We start from the raw sequence: 19,598 nt of genomic DNA on the forward strand, positions 1-19,598 counted from the left end.
CTAGATTTGAACTGTTGTCTTCCTGACTCTAGGCTCTACCCATTGCACCAACTGGTTGTGCATTTTTTTACCCACTAGAAAACTGTCCACAAACAAGAATACTTGAATATACAAAGAAGGCAAGAAAAAGAGGATTGTATATAAGCAGTATGTAACATATACAGCTTGGTCTAAATATCATACATATATATATATATGCATATATATGTACATATATATGTGAACATTCAACATATTAGTGCCAAGTTGCCCTTTGTGACAGAGGTTGGCACATAAGAAAAGTGCCAGGCTGAAGAGTGTGGAACTGGTCACCTCGATGGGGGAGGGGCCCCAGGAGTTTGGAATCTGGAGGAGGAGAAGTTTCTGGCTGGAGGATAGAGCAGTTGGTCTCTCATTCGGGAAAATTGGAAGTGAGAAGGTGGAATAAGCCTTTCTCCTGAGGGTTACCCACTTTTTCCTGTTTGTGACTGGAAATCTTTCCCCCCAACACTTCCCAACTGAAGGGACCCAGAGAAGAGAAACCTGAGAAAAGGCATTTTGAATTTCTGTCAGACTTTACCTCAGCTCCTGTTGCCCTGAGTCTGAACTGTGGCCAAGGGGCCAAACCCAGGGTGAGTCAACCTGACTTTCTCTTGGGGGCTCAGGCTGACAAGGCCTGAGTCCCCCCAAACTCGAGGAGGGAGGAAAAAGGTTTTAGATAGAGACAGGGACCCTCTTTTTCCCACTTTCTTTTCCCATTCTTTCCCTGCCAGCTATTCCTTTGTATTACCCTGATTGAGTTGACATTAAAATAGTTATCTTTTCCCCATGCTGTGAATCAAGTGTGAGTGAACAGATCAAGGGTAAACCCTTTGGTCTTGAGTAGTGGAGGGGGGACAAAAAGGACAAGAGCAAATCTGGGAGAGCAGCCATAGCTAAGGAGGGAAGGAAGGAAGGGGGAAAATCTTCAAATCCCCTCTCCTCTCTCTGAGCCAACCTGTTACATCTGCTGTCTACCCTGAACCCTGCTTTGAGAAGGGGGGGTCTCCTCTCTTTTCCTCTCTCTCTATTCTGAAAGAATGAAACCCTTGACTTCACCTTCCATATATTTTTCTAAGAGGTAGATTATGTGCATCCTGAAATAATTTACTTTTTAAGGAATATTTATAATTACTTATTGCAGGAGCCACATTTTCAATGATTCTAAGCTGCTCCCAGGGGCAAAACACTTTTTTTAAGAACAATATTCTCCTGGTAATTCTCTATGGCTGAAAAGTATGTAATATAGCAATTTCCAAAGAATCAAAAACAAACAACAGTGAACCAAGCATGTATCAGCATCATTATGCACCATTAGCACTTTGATGGGTGTGACATAAATAATGGTGTAAAGTTATATCATGGGGTTAGGGGTGAGAAGATGATCAGAAAAGGAGGTTGGAAGATCATTTAGACAGTTAATACTGGTAAAAGACCTTGAATAAGGACTCCAGTACATTGGGCAGAACTCCTTTGGCAGATGTATGGGAGGACAGATACAAGTCTAGAAGGATTCTATTGTTATACTGAAATTGGACCATTAACTCTTATGACTGTTGATAAAACTACAGTGAAGCATTCAAAATGTCACATGCTTATATGGAAATATATATTGCATGGAAACATTGGTATAACCTATATCAAATTATTTACTGTCCCAAGGTGGCAGGGTTGTGGGGTGGGAGAACATCTGAATCCTAAAATATCAGAAAAGAATTGTCAAAAATTGTTCCTACAAGTAACTGAAAAAAAGAAAGAAAAAGAAAATAAATGTCTCATGCTTGTAAATAAATATATTAATTATGAGAAATATGTAAATGGATTTTTGTCCACAGGAAACTGCTTTTTCCTAGGCAACAAACTTAAATTGATTTGATTTTAATTGCTACTATATTTCTGAGAGATGTAAGACCTTAAACTCCTCTGTTTGGCATGTAAAACCCTTCATAGCCTGACCCCAATATCCTTTTATAGACTTCCCTTCCTGTACACTGCCCAATCATATTCTTCTCTGCTCATACACAGCAACCCATCTTTCATTTCTGTGTCTTTCTATGTATTGGAATACACTCCTTCCTCATCTCAAAATCTTAAAATGCCTATTATACTCTATGGTTCAACTCAAGTACCATTCTCAGTTGCTCATGCCTCTAATGCCCTCTCTCTCCCATTATTTTACATATATTTCCTGTCTGTTTTTACATACTTATATATGTGTTTTGTCTCCCTTTCCCTTGCCCTTTCAAGGGCAAGGATCCTTTAATTTTTATACTTGTATCCTCAGTGTTTTGTATAGTTTCTGACATCTAGTAGATCTTTAATAAAGGCACATTGACGAAATTATTTGGGAAGAGAGCAGGAAAAGTTACTCTTGTACTAAATATGAGTCCCTATATTTGAGTGAAAAACCTTGTTGAGTGCTATTTTTCTTTTAATAACTTACTGAGACATCAGAGAAAAGACAGTTTCTCATTTGCTTAGAGAGGCAATGAAGAATAAAGGAATAACATCGTTCTTCCCTTGGTCATGTCACAGTCTCGACTCCAGTTTCCCCATCAATTGACTAGATGACCTTTAAGAATCTTATCAGCTTAAAAAAGTTTTATGATTCTATGAACTAACTATGTAAGCTACATGACATCAATTGATGAGTTCATTTCCTGGATTTCTCTAGAGCTCTACTCAACATAAAATTATGGTTAGGTTTATGCTACCAAGGATTCAAGAACTAATATGGTAAAGATCCAAGCAAACTATAGGCACTAAATATCAGAACATCATTAGATGTTACCCATATTCAGTGAAGATAATATCACCATACATTCTCTCCAAAGAAACTGAATGGAAAGCTAACATAGAAACATTATGGTCCCAGCACTGAGTGACCATCAGAAATGTAATATTATCTATCATTGCAATTGATCTTTGCTCTGGCCCAAAATAAGCAAGCTTAAGGTATAGATCTCAGCAGCAGTCCTGACTATGACTTACCTTTTCCTTGCTAGTCCATAAACTTTGGGGCACTTAAATGCAGTTGCTAACACCTCCTAGGCCCAAGGTCTTTTCTATTCAAACAAGTCAATTCCGTAGCCTCACAGCTCATCCCTCCCTCCCTGATAACACATGTAGCATATTTTATACCATATTTCTTTAGACTTTATAATAACTGTGGAGGTTTTGCTAGGCTGGAATGAGAGAAAGAGGGTGACAGAAGAGAAAGAAAGATTCATGAATCTGGAGGTCAGTTTTTCCTGTCTTTTAAAAAAATCTTTTTTTTTCTTCATTTTTACCTTGTCTTAAAAAATTCTCCCTTTTTCTATAATTTACACAGTTCTGAATGAGAGTATTAGTTTGAGCTATTCCTAGATGATTATCATGTACTATGTGCCTCTAACTGGGAAAAGGGATAAGGTATTGCATTTGTAACAGGAATATGTTGTAATATGAATGGTACCACTTGTTCCTTGATTTAAATAACACTTTAAAAAGGATTTTAAGATATATTACAAAAAAGAACCAAAGACCTTTTACCTATTAAAATTACTCCTAATTTTCTTCCTCTTTTACTATATATTTTGTCTTTTTTAACCCTTACTTTCTATGTTAGTAACAACTGTAAGACAGAAGGGTAAGGGCTAGGCAAATAGGATTAAGTGACTTGCCCAGGGTCACACAGCTGGGAAGTATCTGAGTTTAATTATCATCTCTATGAAAATCACTTTCATATCTATATATCCATCCCCAGTCTCTGTTTTAATTTCTAGCCTTATAGTATCAACTGCTTCTTGGATATCTTAAACTGGATGTTCCATAGGATTTCAAATTCAATATGTCAAAAATGAACTCATTTTTTCTTCCAAACTCTCCCCCTTTTCCAATTTTCTTATTAATGTTGAAGTTAACGTTGCAGTTAAATAGGCTTACAATCAAGTGTTATCCTTGATTCTTCACACCTCACATACCCAATCTGTTGCCAAATCTTGCCATTTCTACCTTTCCAATATGTGTCTGTCTGTCTATTCATCTATCTATCCATCCATCCATTCATCTTTAGATATATAATTGCCTTCACCACTCATAAAGCCACCATAGACCTTTATATCATCTCTTGCCTGGGCAAGGCAAAAGACTTCTAGACTTCCTGCCTCAAGTCTTTCCCAACTCCAATTCATCTTTCACTCAAGAGGCCAAAGTAATTTTCCTAAAGTACAGGTCTGACCATGGTAGCCTCTTCCCCTTCCCCAAGTCATTTAGTTCCAATAGCCCCCAATTTCCTCTAGTATCAAATAGACACCTTCTGTTTGGTATATTTGTTTCCATACCATTCCATTTGTTGATCCTGTGACTTTGCATTGCCTGTAAACCATACCTAAAGTGTTTGTGTTCTTTATCTCTGTCTCTTCCTCTCTACTTTCCCCCTCACTTCTATCTTAGTTTCCTCAGCTTGTTCCAAATCTCAGCTCAAATTCAACCATTTGGAGGAAGACATTTCTAGATGACACTTCCTGCTAGTGTTTTCCCAGTGAGATGAGCTTCCATAGACTCTGCATATATCTTTTAGGTTGTTATTTATACATTATCAGCCCCAGTAGAATTTGAGCTCCTTCAGGATCTCCAGAGCTTAGCATAATACCTGGCATACTGTGATTGTTTAAATAAATGCTTGTTGACTAGATATTCAGGGTAAAACTGACTGATTTTACATAAATGATTCTGGGAATGCTGTTCTATATTTTGATTGTTTAACTTTACACCTTTTCATAAGGAAAAAGAACCAGCTCCAGAGTTATGGAGATCTGAGGTTAATTTCCTTCTCTGACACATCCTGGTCCTGAGACAATGGGCATTTAAGTCATGTAACCTCTCAGTACCATGGAAGCAAGGTCTCATCCACATTGGTAGAGAGAATTTCTTCTTTGGCAGTTTCTTACAATAATGAAGTCATGGTTTTAGACTACACAAACAGACACATATTTGTATTTCACATGCATTTTCCAGGTATCAATAAAGCTCTCATATAGATCATTGGCAAAAAAGTTATTTGTAGTGCACTAATATATATCATAGTTTGCTTAAATATCCCCATGTTGTTGGGCTTCTGGGCTATTATGAACATCTTTATATAAATGACTTTAACTGTTTTTCTTTAGATGCCTCTTTGTTGTACATTCACCAAAGGTGGATTTCTGGGGCAAAGAAATGAATAATTTTGACAGTTTGTATCTCTGATATTCAGACTGTTCTCTAGAGACAGATCCAAATACAATGGCACCATAATGAACTAGTGTATGTGTCTCCCCAAGTTATTGCCAATATCAGACTTTGTAGATGGTATCACATTGTTTTTGACTTGTATAAGCAACAGCTTACTCTGCTGCAGAAATAAGTGTTATATAATAGGAGACCTGATAGAGACATCAGGGTTGGACTGATCATCAGCCTAAATTAGGTTGACTTTATCCTCCTTCTTTGTTTCATCATGAGAATCTATGTCTATGTGGGAATCAAATTTGCTGCAGAAACAATTTCCCTTGCCTTTGCTCTAAGATATGGATAAGTAGGTTCAGGAGTGCTTAGTCAGCATGAGGTGATCATAATAAATAGGGCAGAGTTCAATGCAAAACCATTGGGCCAAAGAGAATTTTTGCATGCCTCATGAATCTTAAAGAATAAAACTACAAATTATTGGTTAGGTGAAGCTGATTATAAAATTTTTTGCTGTTGAAAACCAGCAAAAATCGGTCATAAACAAAATAGACTCCTGGGTTCTTAGGTTGGTTTACTTCCTTCCATGCATATTAATTTAAACCATCAGATATCTACTTCAAAAGATGTAGTTCCTATTTTGCCTTTATGAAAGCCCTAGAAAAATGATTAAATGGAGCCTGAGGAGAAAAAGAAGTAACAGGGAACAGGTAAAAAACAAAATGGTAAAACATTGTCTAACAAAAACAGAAGTGGCTGTTGTACCTGTGAAGCGGAAGTTCACGGATTCTGGAAGACCTGAAAGAATAAGGACATGGTTGTAAGGGTTGGCATCACTGCTGACAAGGGAGAGATATGGATCAAATTGAGGTTTGGGGATAGATCCTAAAATTATCCTGATTCTCAGTCATTGAAGTCGTGCTTGATTTTTTGTGTTCCCTTTGTGGTTTTCTTGGCAAAGATACTAGAGTGGTTTGCCATGCCCTTATCTAATTCATTTTACAGATGAGGAAACTGAGGTAAGCAGTTAAGTGTTTTGTCCAGAGCTAGTAAGTATCTGAGCCCAGATTTGAACTCAAGAAGTTTTCTTCCTAATTCTAAGCCCAGTGCTCTATCCACTGTGCCACTTAGCTGTCCCTTGTCCTACTCTAAGGAAAGTAATAAGGTCCTTCAATAGTATACTAAATTTAACTCTAACACTGTATTATAAACAACACCAAAAAATCCCATGCCAGATAGAACATGGCAGTTACAGTGATTTACAGCACATTCTTTTGAACTCCCATTTTATCAGTACATAAAATCTCACAAACCAGTGAATACTGGAGATGACATATATTAATGTACAAGGCATTCTGATAGGCTGGTTTCACTGGGGAACTGAATGATGCCTGAGAAATTGATTTAAGCACTAAATTAGTAAGAGGAGATTTAGCACATGCCATCTACTCCTAAGGTAAACTAAGATTCTTGTCTCTGAGATATTGCATGGAATAATAAATAGGAAGAGTGCTAGACTGAGTCAGCAAGTCCTAGGTTCAACCCCTTAATAACTGTCTTTCTGACTCCAGGCCGTGCCATCCAGCTAAGATAAGATCAAAAAGGAATAAAAGAAAATGACAAAGGAGACTATTTCAGGGAAACTTAGAAAAACTTGTATGAACTGAAACAGTGGCATGAGTGGAACCAAGAAAACAATTTAATTATCCTGGGATAATGCTCAGGTATATTGAGACTTAGTGAGAAAACGCATACGAAGCCCATTGAGAACTTAAAAGTATTGTATAAATGCCAGTTATTGTTTTCTCATTTTTTCCTCTTTTTCACATGAGGCTCAGACAGTGAGATTCTGAAGATGAGTCTCTATCATACTGTTCTTTCATATTGAATGTTATATTTATTCTGGCCTATGTAGATATAATCACTACTTTTTAGACCTAAAGAAAAATATGCTCATCCTCTGTAGGCTTACAGAGGAGGGAATAAGTATTTATGAAGCACCTATATACTGGACATTGTGCTAGATACTTTACAAATATTATTTCACTTAAACCTCACAACTCTGGGAGTTGGGTGCTATTATGAACTACATTATATATTTGAGGAAACCAAGATAATAGGCTGAATTGGAGTGACTTGCTCAGTAACACACAGTGAGGAAGTATCTGAGGCTGAATTTGAACTCAAGTTATGGGAAACATACTCCATGCAGCCCCCTCGACCCACCCCATCGAAGACTGTACAAAAGGCATAATCTGTACTTCAGCTTTTTCCCACTTGACTTTGATCACCTATTCTAGATCTCTATATTTTGAAATCTTTTCATACTCTATAGCTTGCATATATTTGTACTCTTCCCTTTCCATCTGGGGCTCTGCTTGGTTTGATCTCCATGGAATATCTAACTTGACCCTGCATCTAGTATCCCATCATTTTCCCCATCTTCTTTCCAGCTTCCTTTATATGTCTTCCTCCATTAGATTGAGAGTTCTTTGGAGGTGAAGATTGCCTTTTTTTTGGTATTCCTAGTGCTTGGCACAGTGCCTGGCACCTAGTAAATATCAACTAAATGTTTACTAAATTGAACTGACTTGTTATGGTGACATATATTCAAAATTTTATTCTTAAATTTTTATGGATCAATGATATTCCTGAATAATTATGGGCAATACACCTTTCTGTAATGATGTTCCATTCCAGTTTGATTTATTTGCTGCATTCTCAAGGATATTTGAGGATTTGTATTTGTAATATGCAGACATTTGTCATCTGTAAATTGATAAACAAGAGTTTTTGTGGCATGTCTCACCACCAAGTCATGGCTTGCTAAATATTTGATAGATACTAAATTTTTGCAATCCTAAGGAGTATTTTTCCTGGTTCCATTAACTTCTTTGGATTATCAGTATTGATATTTAATACTTTTTGGTCATTTCTGGTGACAATGACCTGGTCCTGAATCATTATCATAAGCCTCTCCAATTCTAGAAACAAATCTGCAGAGCTCCATTGTTTGTCTGTTACTTCTTTACAAACATACTGCTGATTTAATTCATGTAGATGTCACGCATTGAGTACCTTTGGATTCTGCCCTGGGATCATTGCCATTTCATAGACTCTATGTGGAAATAAACCACTTTCTAAAATAGTCAACAAATCTAATACATAGAACTGTTGTTGAGCTTTACATTATTTGGGGGAAATTCAATTTGTTTTATTATAAAACGATTTATATAAACTTGGGTTTTACCTCAGTGAAGAATGCAAGGTATAGGATGAAATTCATTTCTTTTGGTCCTGGCCAATGTGGCAATTTGTTTTAACTATGCATATTTGTTACAAGGATTTGAGTTTTAAAACATTTAATTGAATTAAAAACAACACTGTAGGAGTTGGGCTGCTTTTGGTTCTTTTGTTTGGATGCCTTTTGCATCCAATGTTGTACGTTTCATTGAGCCAAGAATATATGTTAAGACTGGCTTTAGGTAGGTATTAATTGCTCTAAATATGTTTCTCTCATTAGGTCTTGACTTTAGCATTCCAGTTAGTATATTAACAAACACAACAGCCTTATATTCAGTGTGTCTTGCCTGAAGAAGACCATGAGTATTTTTAAGTATCCCCTTCATTTACTGGTTCATATTTAAACACAAATCCTTCCATTTCTAGTCTTTTTTGGGAATCATTAAGAACTGTACACTTATTTAGTCTAAATGATATTTTGAAAACATTAGAGAAAATTCCCCAAAGATGTAAGAAGTGTTTAATGTGCTTTTCAGTTGAATTATGATCCAATGTCATTCATGTATATGAAACAATTCATCTAGTATTTTGGTAGGACTTCTTTTTTTGACTTGAAAGTCATATTCAGTCCTATTCATGAATGATGTTAATGGATTTAATACTAGGCTTCAGAACCACAGTGGGCTTAAACTTCCTCTCTGAAAGATGTCATGCTTTATAACAATTATTCTTGACATTAGTATACTGGTGGCTTATTTTCAATAGAGAACAGTGGGCATCAAATACACTAATTTTCCCATTGTGTTCACTTCTATTTTATATATTTGCTCAGCTGACTAAGCCATGAATATGGAAATGAATCAAAGGCTTTGTGACACTCAATAAGGTCAGTATAAATGTCACTTAGTTTCTGGTAGCTAGTTCAATAATCATGGAATCAATGTGTTGCTCTTCACACACCTGGAACATTTTGTTATCTCTTTTTTGTTTCTCAAACAATTTACTGTTTTCTTATGTTTAGAGATTGGTTGAGTGATATCCTAGAACACTTGAAATAAGGTATGAAAGCATTCAGTTGACCTACATTTGGAGGGAGTCACTGATGCTCTCACCTTTTTATAATAAATAAGTGATATTTTTTGTTTAAAAAAATGGGATCAGGCTTGCAACAAAGAGGAAACTGATCTCATCTGGAGAAGCTAGTAGAGTCATCTCCCTGGATATACCAATTGCGTTGTTCATTATACTAACTGTACAAAGGTCTCCTGTGTCTCTTTTCAATCAATTTGTGCTTTTATTATGTTAGATTTCTTTTCTTTCAAGCTCATAAGCAACCCCAAATTTTCCACTAGGTTCTTTGGAGCTTCTCTTTCTCTTCTGTTGCTTTTATTTCTAAAACATATATAGTATAGTTTTGACTGATGTTGAATTATGTTCCTGTGCCGATTTGACTTCTTACATCTTTTAGCTATCACTTTTAATTGTATCAAGAATTGTTTGTTTTCTAGATCTCATTCTGTGAATTTCACCTGTGCTGCCTTTAATCAGACAATATGATGTTCAAGCATTCTTCTACTAACTAGATATTGATGTAATTTTCCATTTTTTTTCCACAATTCTTCAATAGTTTTCTCAAAGAGATTTTTCTGTGATGGTGTTTGATGTTTGCCCTTGGGAAAAGTTCTTAATAGCTTATTTTATCCTCTGGTCCTTAAAATGGCAACAGAACAGCATGTCTTGCTATGTGCAAACCTGAAATGTTTGTCAAATAATATGTCAAATGTGAAAGGATGTGTTCATTCACTATCATTTCAGTAGGGAAATAATCTGTTTTTGTTGAGACAGATTCCTATGGTCAAACTTGGAAAAGGCTTTTCAAAACTTAATTCTAAGTAGGCCCATCTCCTTTTCAAAAGTATTCAAGCCACAGGTATCATGTTTTTCCCATCCATTCCATTACCAGGTAGATCTTCTGGAATTTGTACTAAAAGCAAAATTTTCAGTCACTTTAGGTTCTTCTAGTTTTCCCTCTTGAAATTTGTGACATCTCAATTTCAGCCTTCTTTTTTCTAATCTGGGTTTAAGATTGAAGTTTCTAATGGCGGTTATGATATTTATGTTAGCTATACCTATGATTTCACTATTATATGAAATGCCTTTTTTTTTAAAATTTTGCTTGTTTGTTTTATTACATATAATTCTTGTTGAGGAAACTCCAAGTAACAGTACTGTTTGGCTCTTCCTGTGAAATTTAGACTTTGAGACTCAAGGTCTAGGAACAATAAATTATTTACCCAGGGTCACATAGACAGATTCTCTCACCAGGTGGAAGAAACTTTTCATGTTTGTAAAGACCACAAAAAAGCAGGATTGTAAAGTTTGTTTTGCCCCAAATCACAGAACTCAACTCATAATTCCTACCTTGTGGTCAGCAGCTATACTCATGACACCAGGGGGAGGACAGAATACTACTAGGGCATTTCATGAAGTTAGGTCAAAGTCCTCTGGATTCAAGAAGAGATGCACACACTGATTTTTATGTCAAACTACTCCAGAATAAGATATAAACAGGAAAAATGAACCAACTGAAAACTTTCTTTTCTTTGTTTTTATTTATTTCCTTTCCTAAATTCAAGTTTTATTTGCCTCAAGTCCTTCAGTGAACAGACAACATCAAGGAGTCGATAGGTTAGTTTCATATCTTACATGAAATTTTCACTCATACCAGAATGACATCTTTTGAGCACAGCATAGGAGAAAAGAAAGAAACAAGCACCTCCTATGTGCCAGGGCTTCACAAATATCGTCCCATTTGATCCTCACCACAATCCTGCAAAATAGGTTGTACTATCATCCCCATTTTATAGCTGTTTTGTAAAAATGGAGACTTCAATCCCCAGAAGTCCTTGGTATTTTCCAGAATTCCCTATAATCTCACCCGAGTCTCCACCTGTATTTAAACTGGCTGTAATGCCTACCTCTTCCCCTCTTTTCCCGTACTCAGAAATTGCAACACGTAGTAAGTAGGCTGTGAATGGGCTGATTAGCCTAGGCACATCCTTGTATTTCTTGTATCCTTGATTTCTAATAATCTTTAATAAACCTCAAAAAATATAATACTTTTATTACTAGAAACTAATTTAATTTTTACAGTGTATGTTACCAGCAAAGGAGAATGCCGTGATCTCTTGGAGATGGGGTGCTGCAGGGGGAGGCCGATACACAATTTTTCCTTGGTTAACATCTGCCTGTGTGAAATGCTGAATGGGGAAATGAGGCCTGTCTTTGTGTTCGATTATCCCTGAAAGAGAGCATACAAGGCAGCATCACCATCCATTCTGTCACTCTGTGAGAAGCCTATCGTCCCCTTGTAAGTGACCCGGAGCCATCCCTGGCAAGACTAACAACCTTGATTCCCTGATGAAGTATGTAGGGTCACAGAGACTGCCTATCAGAAGCAGAACTCTCTTCTGGACTTGAAACCCTGCCCAGGAAGCCCTGAACATGAGCAGAAGAAGAGCAGCTCTCTTCAGGGGAAGCTACAGCCTTATTACAGAGGAGGAGCCCTATCACACCCCTATCTGCATTCTTCTCCTTACAAAAAGTTAGCTATTGACCCTTTTAGCAGAAATTGAGAACAAGATAACCAGATACAAGTTTTTGTGTGTATTGTACAAGCTCATGCTTTAGATGATAACATGGAGCTTTTGAGAGATGTTAGGTAAGAGCCTAGCAGCCTAGAAGTTAGGTAAGAGCCCAGACCCTATGGGATTCTGTGGACCAAGTCTGCATCACTTACCTTGACTGGGAAGCAATGGGGCAGTGATATTGTATGTGATCTTTCCACTTGGACTCTTGGAGTCAACAAAAGAAAGGTGATGAGGCTGTATCACACTCAGTCGATCCTCCTGAGCCTAAATCACAGTGCAAAGAAAACACAAATTTTGTTGAAAATCAAAGCAAGGAGAAGAAACAAGGGAAGGGAATAAAAATTTATCCATTGCCCATTATATGCCAGGTACTATGTCAAGCACTTTCATTTGATCCTCCCAAGAACCCTAGGAAGTAGATGCTATGATTATACTGATTTTACAGAGGAGGAAACTGAGGAAAACTGAGGTTAAGTGACTTGTCCAGGATCACACAGATAAGTGTATTGGAACCTAGAGCTTTCTAACTCCAAGTCCAGCACTCTTGATATATCACAAACCTCATCCTGGGTGATTTTTTGTCAGTTCCTAGAACACAGTAGGTAGTTTGAGGAACACTTGTACATTGGCTATAATGAGGACATTAAGCTACTGGCTAATTTATTTGCTTACCAGTTGACTTTATGCTTTTTATTTTTAAACCATTAGCTTCTATTTTAGAATCAATACTAAGTATTCCAGCACAGTAGAGTGGTAAGGGCTAGGCAATGGGGGTCAAGTGACTCCAGGGTCACCCAGGTCAGAAATGTCTGAATCTAGATTTGAACCCAGGACTTCCTGTTTCTAGCCCTAGTTCTCAATCCACTGAGCCACCTCTCTGCCTCCAAAAGTTCTTGGTTTTTAAACAGTGAGCACACCCACTGCTTCCCTTAATGCCAATTACATCCTCTCCTAATTTTACATAATTCACACCCATATTTTCCCACAAATTCTCCTTCAAGTAGCTGCCCAATGTGCTTGTTCTGATTCTGTTAAAATCTCAAGTGCTAATATTTAACTTTCCTTTTTCACTTCATGGCCAGGCCACGTATTTTTCAAGTCGTCAATTTCCACAATGATGGATTTTATTGCACTTCTTGTTCACAAATCGTTGATAGATTCCAGTTAATAGGAATATAAATGAACAGTCACAATTTTGCCATGGCTTTGTCCTTTGGTGCCCATTCTGGGGAGGCATATTTTTGATCAGCTATTAGCTACATAGAACTGAGACTGCTAAGCAGTGTATAAATAAGCCTTTGCAGTGGATGAAGACAACTCAACTATTACTAGGTTTTGGTTGTTTCTGAGAACTCTGCTTTATGACGACTGATTGTTGGATGGTATTCCTTCTAGTTTTCTTTCTTTTTCAAAATTACAAACTTGGCAAACATCAATAAAGATAAACATTTCCATACACAAAGAAGAAGGGGGAAAGGTTGTATATGAAATTTATCAAATCAAGATTATGTATTTATTACATAAAGATTTGTTAAGTTTAATAGTATAAATATTGCCCTACTAGTCTATTTCCCCGGAAGCATAAATGTATAGCAGTGAATAGAACAGTGGTCCTAGAGTCTGAAAGTCTTCATTTCAAATCTGGCCTCAGACACTTCCTATATGTATCATCTTGATCAAATTACTTAATCTGTTTGACTCAATTTTTATAGCTATAAAATATGGATAATAACAGTACCTACTTCACAGAGTTGCTGGGAAGATCAAATACAATAATATTTATAAAGCACTTAACACAGTGCTTGGCACATAGTAGGTACTATACGAATGCTGGCTATTATCATTATTACTGTTATTATCCTTTTGATTACTCTTTTGTATATTTTTTCATGTTTTACTAAAATGCATTTTATTCCTTCCTTTCATTTTCTTTCTTTTCTTCCTTTTTGCTTTCATTCTTCCTTTCTTTCTTCATTTATACTACTACTCTACCCCCTTCTCTCTTCCAGCTTTTCTACTGGAAAACTGAAAAACTTGTGGTTTTATTGTGAAAATTAGGCAAACTTCCCTTAACTACAAAACCATGCTCACTATTTAACTGCACTTCAACAATTAAGGGATTCTAGCCAGATTTTTTCCTCATCTCCAGTCCTTTCACATCCCCCTCCACATATTTTAAAATTTTAAAGTAGTTAAATATTGTCATCCCTTGTGGCAAAGTTGGGACATTAAAGCATTGCTGATAGAGTTGTGAATTTATCCAAGCATTCTGGAGGGCAATTTGGAACTATGCCCAAAGGGCATTAAAAGACTGCCTGCCCTTTGATCCAGCCATAGCACTGCTGGGCTTCTACCCCAAAGAGATAATAAGGAAAAAGACTTGTACAAGAATATTTATAGCTGCACTCTTTATGGTGGCAAAAAATTGGAAAATGAGAGGATGCCCTTCAATTGGGGAATGGCTGAACAAATTGTGGTATATGTTGGTGATGGAATACTATTGTGCTCAAAGGAACAATGAATTGAAGGAATTCCATGTGAACTGGAACAACCACCAGGAATTGATGCAGAGTGAAAGGAGCAGAACCAGGAGAACATTGTGCCCAGAGACTGATACACTGTGATACAATCTAATGTAATGGACTTCTCCATTAGTGGCAATGCAGTGATCCTGAACAACTCAAAGGGATTTACAAGAAAAAAACATTATCCACATGTTCAGAGGAAAATCTGTGGGAGTAGAAACACAGAAGAAAAACAACTGCTTGATTACATGGGTTGATGGGGATATGATTGGGGATATAGACCCTAAATGAACATCCTAGTGCAAACATCAACAACATGGAATTAGGTTCTGATCAGGGACACATATAAATCCCAGTGGAATTGTGTGTAGGCTATGAGAAGGTGTGGGGAAGGGGAGGAAAATAATATGATTCTTGTAAATCAAGGAATAATGTTCTAAATTGGCTAATAAAATTTTCAAAAAAAATTACATATTGTCATCCCTGTCCAGAAAATTTAGCTCCCCTGACAACCTATATATATATATATGTACAATCTATTAACACAATGATTGTTAAGGAAAAGGAAGGATTTGAGTTAAGGGGCAACTCTTAGATTAGGCACTGTGAACAGAATTTTTTATCTTAATTTAATCAAATACTTGGAGTGCTCCACCCTTTTAACTCAATCAGTCAGAAACTTATGAATCCTTTTGATAAGAGTTCACACCCTCAGAGGATGGGAGGTGGATCACACAGACACTGATCCCTGGGCAGTGCTAGGCAAATTGAGAGACTTTGATTGGTTCCTGAGATTTCATAGATAGTGAAAGGAAGGAGAAAGAAGCAGAGAGGCAGGAAGTGACGTGGAGAAAACTGCTTATAAAACCCAGCCAAGAGCATCCTGGGTCACTTCTTTTGTTTCAGCTGCAATAGTGGCTTTTGCTGAGGAAGGACTTCTATTTCTTCTGTGCTGGTGGCTCCTGTTGAGGATCTTCTTCTGCTGCACTGGTGGTTTTTGTTGAGGAAGGACTTCTGTGTTAGTGTCTCTGCATTGGATTCTTCTGTGTGGCACTTCTTCTGCATTGGTGTTCCTGTGCTGGAAGATTTTCTGCATTGGAGGACTTCTGTTTTGGAGACTGAGACTCTCCTGCTTCCTCTGGCTGGAGATTGGAACTGTCCAGGATTGAGCTAGATTTCTTCAGAGCAGACAGTGGTAAGCTAGACAATTCCCCTATCACCTTCCTACATTTCCCCTCTTTACTATCTCTATCCTGATGTAATAAAGCTACTAAATCTGCTAACAGCCTCGTGACTTAAGAGTTAGTTATATAAATGGTGACCATAATTTTTTTTAATTCTTATATTTGTCAACTCCAAAATTTTAATTATTACAACACTCGAGAAATCTGGGTTCCAATCCTCTCTGCCATTAGCTAGACATATGAACCTTCATCAAAAGCAGTTTCCTCTGGCCTCAGACACTTCCTACTGGTAAGACCTGGGGAAGTCACTTAACCCCACTGCCAGACTCTACAGTTTCTTTACTCTTTTCAGCTCAACTCTCCCCACCCTCCCCTTCATGAAATTTTGAGCTCTAGTAGCCAGTTTTAATACTGATAGAGGAAGTAGCAGTAGGGATGGGGTGGGGTTGGGGGTAGGGGGAATTACAAATTAACTGAGAAAAATAAATAAGACTAGCCAATAAATGGGTTCTCTCTTCAGCCACTCAAACTGCCTTGAGGGGAGAGGTGGTAGCGACTACTCCAAAATTTTCTAATCTCATTGTTATCAATGAGCCAGAAGGTTCCTCTTCCCTTTAAAGGCCAACTTCATTTAAAAGGAATTTGCCCATTTTAGAAAGGATTAAACTAGGCTCAGTCTTACTAAAAAAGGAGAGGGACTGCAGAGGAGAATGAATGCTCCAGCTGCTTTGGAACTGCCCCTAAGGCACACTTATCCCTGAAAGAAACATCTTTTGCAGGTTAGAACAAATTCCCATTAGTAAAGGATCATATTTCAGGTTGGAATGTAATGATCTAGCAAAATCAACAAAGGGTAGCTAGTCCCTCATCACAAAAGCCCTCAAGTTACAAAAACAAACTTAAAAATCCATGTATATGGCTTTAACTAGCTATCAAATATTCAATGAAGCACCTACTCCAGCAGCTTCAGCTATTCCTGGGGCTACCTTTGAGACTAAATAACTAAAAGCCTGAAATGCCCTCAGTTAAAAACCCAAGTAAGACTGTAGGGCATGGCAAAGAGAATATGGGACCATTTAAGAATCAGAGGGGTATGGGCATGGATCCTGTGATAAAATGGCAAGTCACTAAATCTGAGTTTGTTTCCTCACCTAAAAAATGGGAACAAGAAAACCTCTTCTGCCTTGGAACTAATACGCAGTATTGATTCTAAGACGGAAGGTAAGGGATTTTTTTTTTTTAAAAGAACACATAATCATTCTTCTAAAACTCAACTTTCTTCTAAATTCCCCTATTACTGCAGAGGACCCCACTATCCTTCTAACTTCTTAGGCATGTGCCATTCTAGATTCCTAACACTCCCAGAGTTTTAAAAGGTAAGAATCTTATTAACAAGCTCTCTATGTATACACTATGAATGATGGTACAGACCTGTGACTGCATATGGCAGGGAACTGCCAGTGAGAAAACTACCTTTATCAATTTTAAGTCATCAACTATTCTAAACCTTATAAAATATTCTTATCTTAAGGGTCCATAGATAATGGGTTTGTGGATCAATTTCATGGGGTCCATTAATTAATAAAACAATCAGTCAATAAACATTTATTAAGCATCTACTATATGTCAGAAACAGCACTAAGTTCATGAGTCCATGAACTTGGATGGCAAAAAAGTTACGTCTTTATTGTCACTAAGAGAAATTTAGCATTTCCTTCAATCTAAAAAAACAAAAAACTATGCTTGGAAGTAATCCACAGCCTTTGTCAAATTGTCAAAAAGATCAATGACAAAAAAAAAGGGCTAAGAATTTGTCCTTGGAGAGTTGACTGGGGTGGAGAGAGTTTAAGTGAAATGCCCAAGATTGTATAACTGGCATGGATCAGTGATAGGACTTGAATTGAAGTCCTCCTGAATACCAAGGTGGTGCTCTAACTGCACTGTCTCTAAACAATCTGTGCATGTGTGTGTAAATATACTGTGTATAAACAAAAGTAGAGTAACTCCAAAATATATTCAACCAATATGACAAAACTAATGGAAAACATTTTAAAGTAGAGGTTGAAACAATGTTAATCAACTATGAGATAAGTAAAACTACTAACAAATATGATTTTACATTTAATAACATACAAATTATAAATATATAGAATAATATTCCATAGATGAATAAAGAGTATATATTTTAACTAGAAAATGAAAGATGTTGGTTCAAAAATAAACAAACCTTAGTCAGTCTGTATACTTGGACACATATATTTCATTTGCACAGTCATGGGAAGTGACTTCAAAGGCCTGGCAAGATTTGAGAAAGGAACCCAAATCCTCTGGCTCCCAATCTAGTCTCTTTTAAACCCCAAATCATCTTGTTTATTGTCATTGTGTGTGTATAAAAAAATGTATGTGTGTTTGTATATATATTAAAATGTACAAAAATTCTCTCCCAAGTTTCTCTAGGCAGAACGACAAATTATGGACTTTATCATGCTGATGAATTATGATTTCTTTATATTATTATTTACAGTGTGAATGTCAATGCCACCTATTCATTAAAAACCCTCTACTTTTTTCCCCTCTTGTCTCTGTCTTGTACAAAACCCATCATTTCTGCAGTGTTGGTTCTTTTCTTTGTTGTGGTTCAAGCCTGCAAGCTTGGAGTTCAATTATGAACAAATATGGGGGCACCAACTAAATGTGTATCCTGCCGGAAGGCGTCCAGCTCCTACACTTAGTGAGGCAGCATTATCATTAGCAAGAACTCCATGTGCTCCAGGGCTTAACATGAGTCAGCATCTGCTAAAAGAGCAAATGGTGATACTAGTCCAGGCCAGGAGAATCAGATCAGAAGGAAAGCTTTCTCTTCAAAGACAGCAGGTATTTTTCTGATCTCATCCATCCCTTATGCCCTGGGAGCATAATGATCTGACCCTGCCTGGCATGGAATGTGGAAGGGTCAGTGTAGATACCAGGAAGGGATGAAGACATTAGACATTAGGGGGCCTTCAAGCCTAAAAAAGGATCCCTCAGAAGGGTTTGGATTCCAAGTTGTTAGGGAAGAAAGGAGCCTAAATGCAGTGTCATGACTTAATGCACCCAAGAGTCAAAGGTTATTAAAAGATGCTTCCTTCTTATTATAAAGGGGAGTAGAATGACTTGGCTCTGGCCTGATTCTTTCAGCCCTGACAGGCAGAGGAGAAGAACTGAGTCCTGAATTGACATTTCTTTTTTTAATTTTACACTATTGTCATATTCCAAAATACTGGCTATATCCTTGGTTTCCCCAACTCACTCTCACCACTGAACTTTCCCTTATACAGAAAGAAAAGAAGGATTGAGCAAAGCCAGCAGCTATCCAGGTACAGTGTCGGGGAGAGAGAGAGAGGGAAAGAGGGAGAGAAGGAGAGAGGGAGAGAGAGAGAGATTAGGAGAGAGGGAAAAAGGGAGAGAGAGAGAGAGAGAAGGGAGGTATGGTTCACTGCTCATTCTCCAGGATCAGGATAAATTGCTCTACCAAATCTATTTGGCAGCTTTTAGTGTTGCTTGTGTTTAACTAGTCTCTGTCAAAACATAGAGGTCTTGTATATAAGTAGGTGGCATAGAGGATAGATTGAAGGGCCTGGAGTCAGGAAGACCCGAAGTTCAAATCTGTTCTCAGATGCTATGTGACCTTGGACAAATCACTTAACCTCTGCCTGCCTCCATTTTCCCATCTATAGAAATATAATAATAGCACCTCTCCTCCAGGTGTTGTGAAGATCAAATGCGATAATAAC

At 37.3% G+C, this 19,598-nt stretch overlaps 1 protein-coding gene across 4 annotated transcripts in view; it reads right to left on the reverse strand.

Annotated features, from left to right (window-relative positions):
• FRAS1 (Fraser extracellular matrix complex subunit 1) overlaps positions 1-19,598 on the reverse strand; it is a 637,413-nt gene that overhangs the window by 155,006 nt on the left and 462,809 nt on the right. For all 4 annotated transcript variants that reach the window (XM_056803248.1, XM_016423079.2, XM_007495970.3 and 1 more), the window contains 3 exons: positions 12,266-12,380; positions 11,630-11,767; positions 5,989-6,021 (listed from right to left, as the gene is read on the reverse strand). In XM_056803248.1, the coding sequence (XP_056659226.1) occupies positions 5,989-6,021; positions 11,630-11,767; positions 12,266-12,380 (286 nt within the window). The remainder of the gene's footprint in view (positions 1-5,988; positions 6,022-11,629; positions 11,768-12,265; positions 12,381-19,598) is intronic.

The sequence above is a fragment of the Monodelphis domestica genome, chromosome 6, assembly GCF_027887165.1.
Source record: "Monodelphis domestica isolate mMonDom1 chromosome 6, mMonDom1.pri, whole genome shotgun sequence".
Classification (NCBI taxonomy): Eukaryota; Metazoa; Chordata; class Mammalia; order Didelphimorphia; family Didelphidae; genus Monodelphis; species Monodelphis domestica.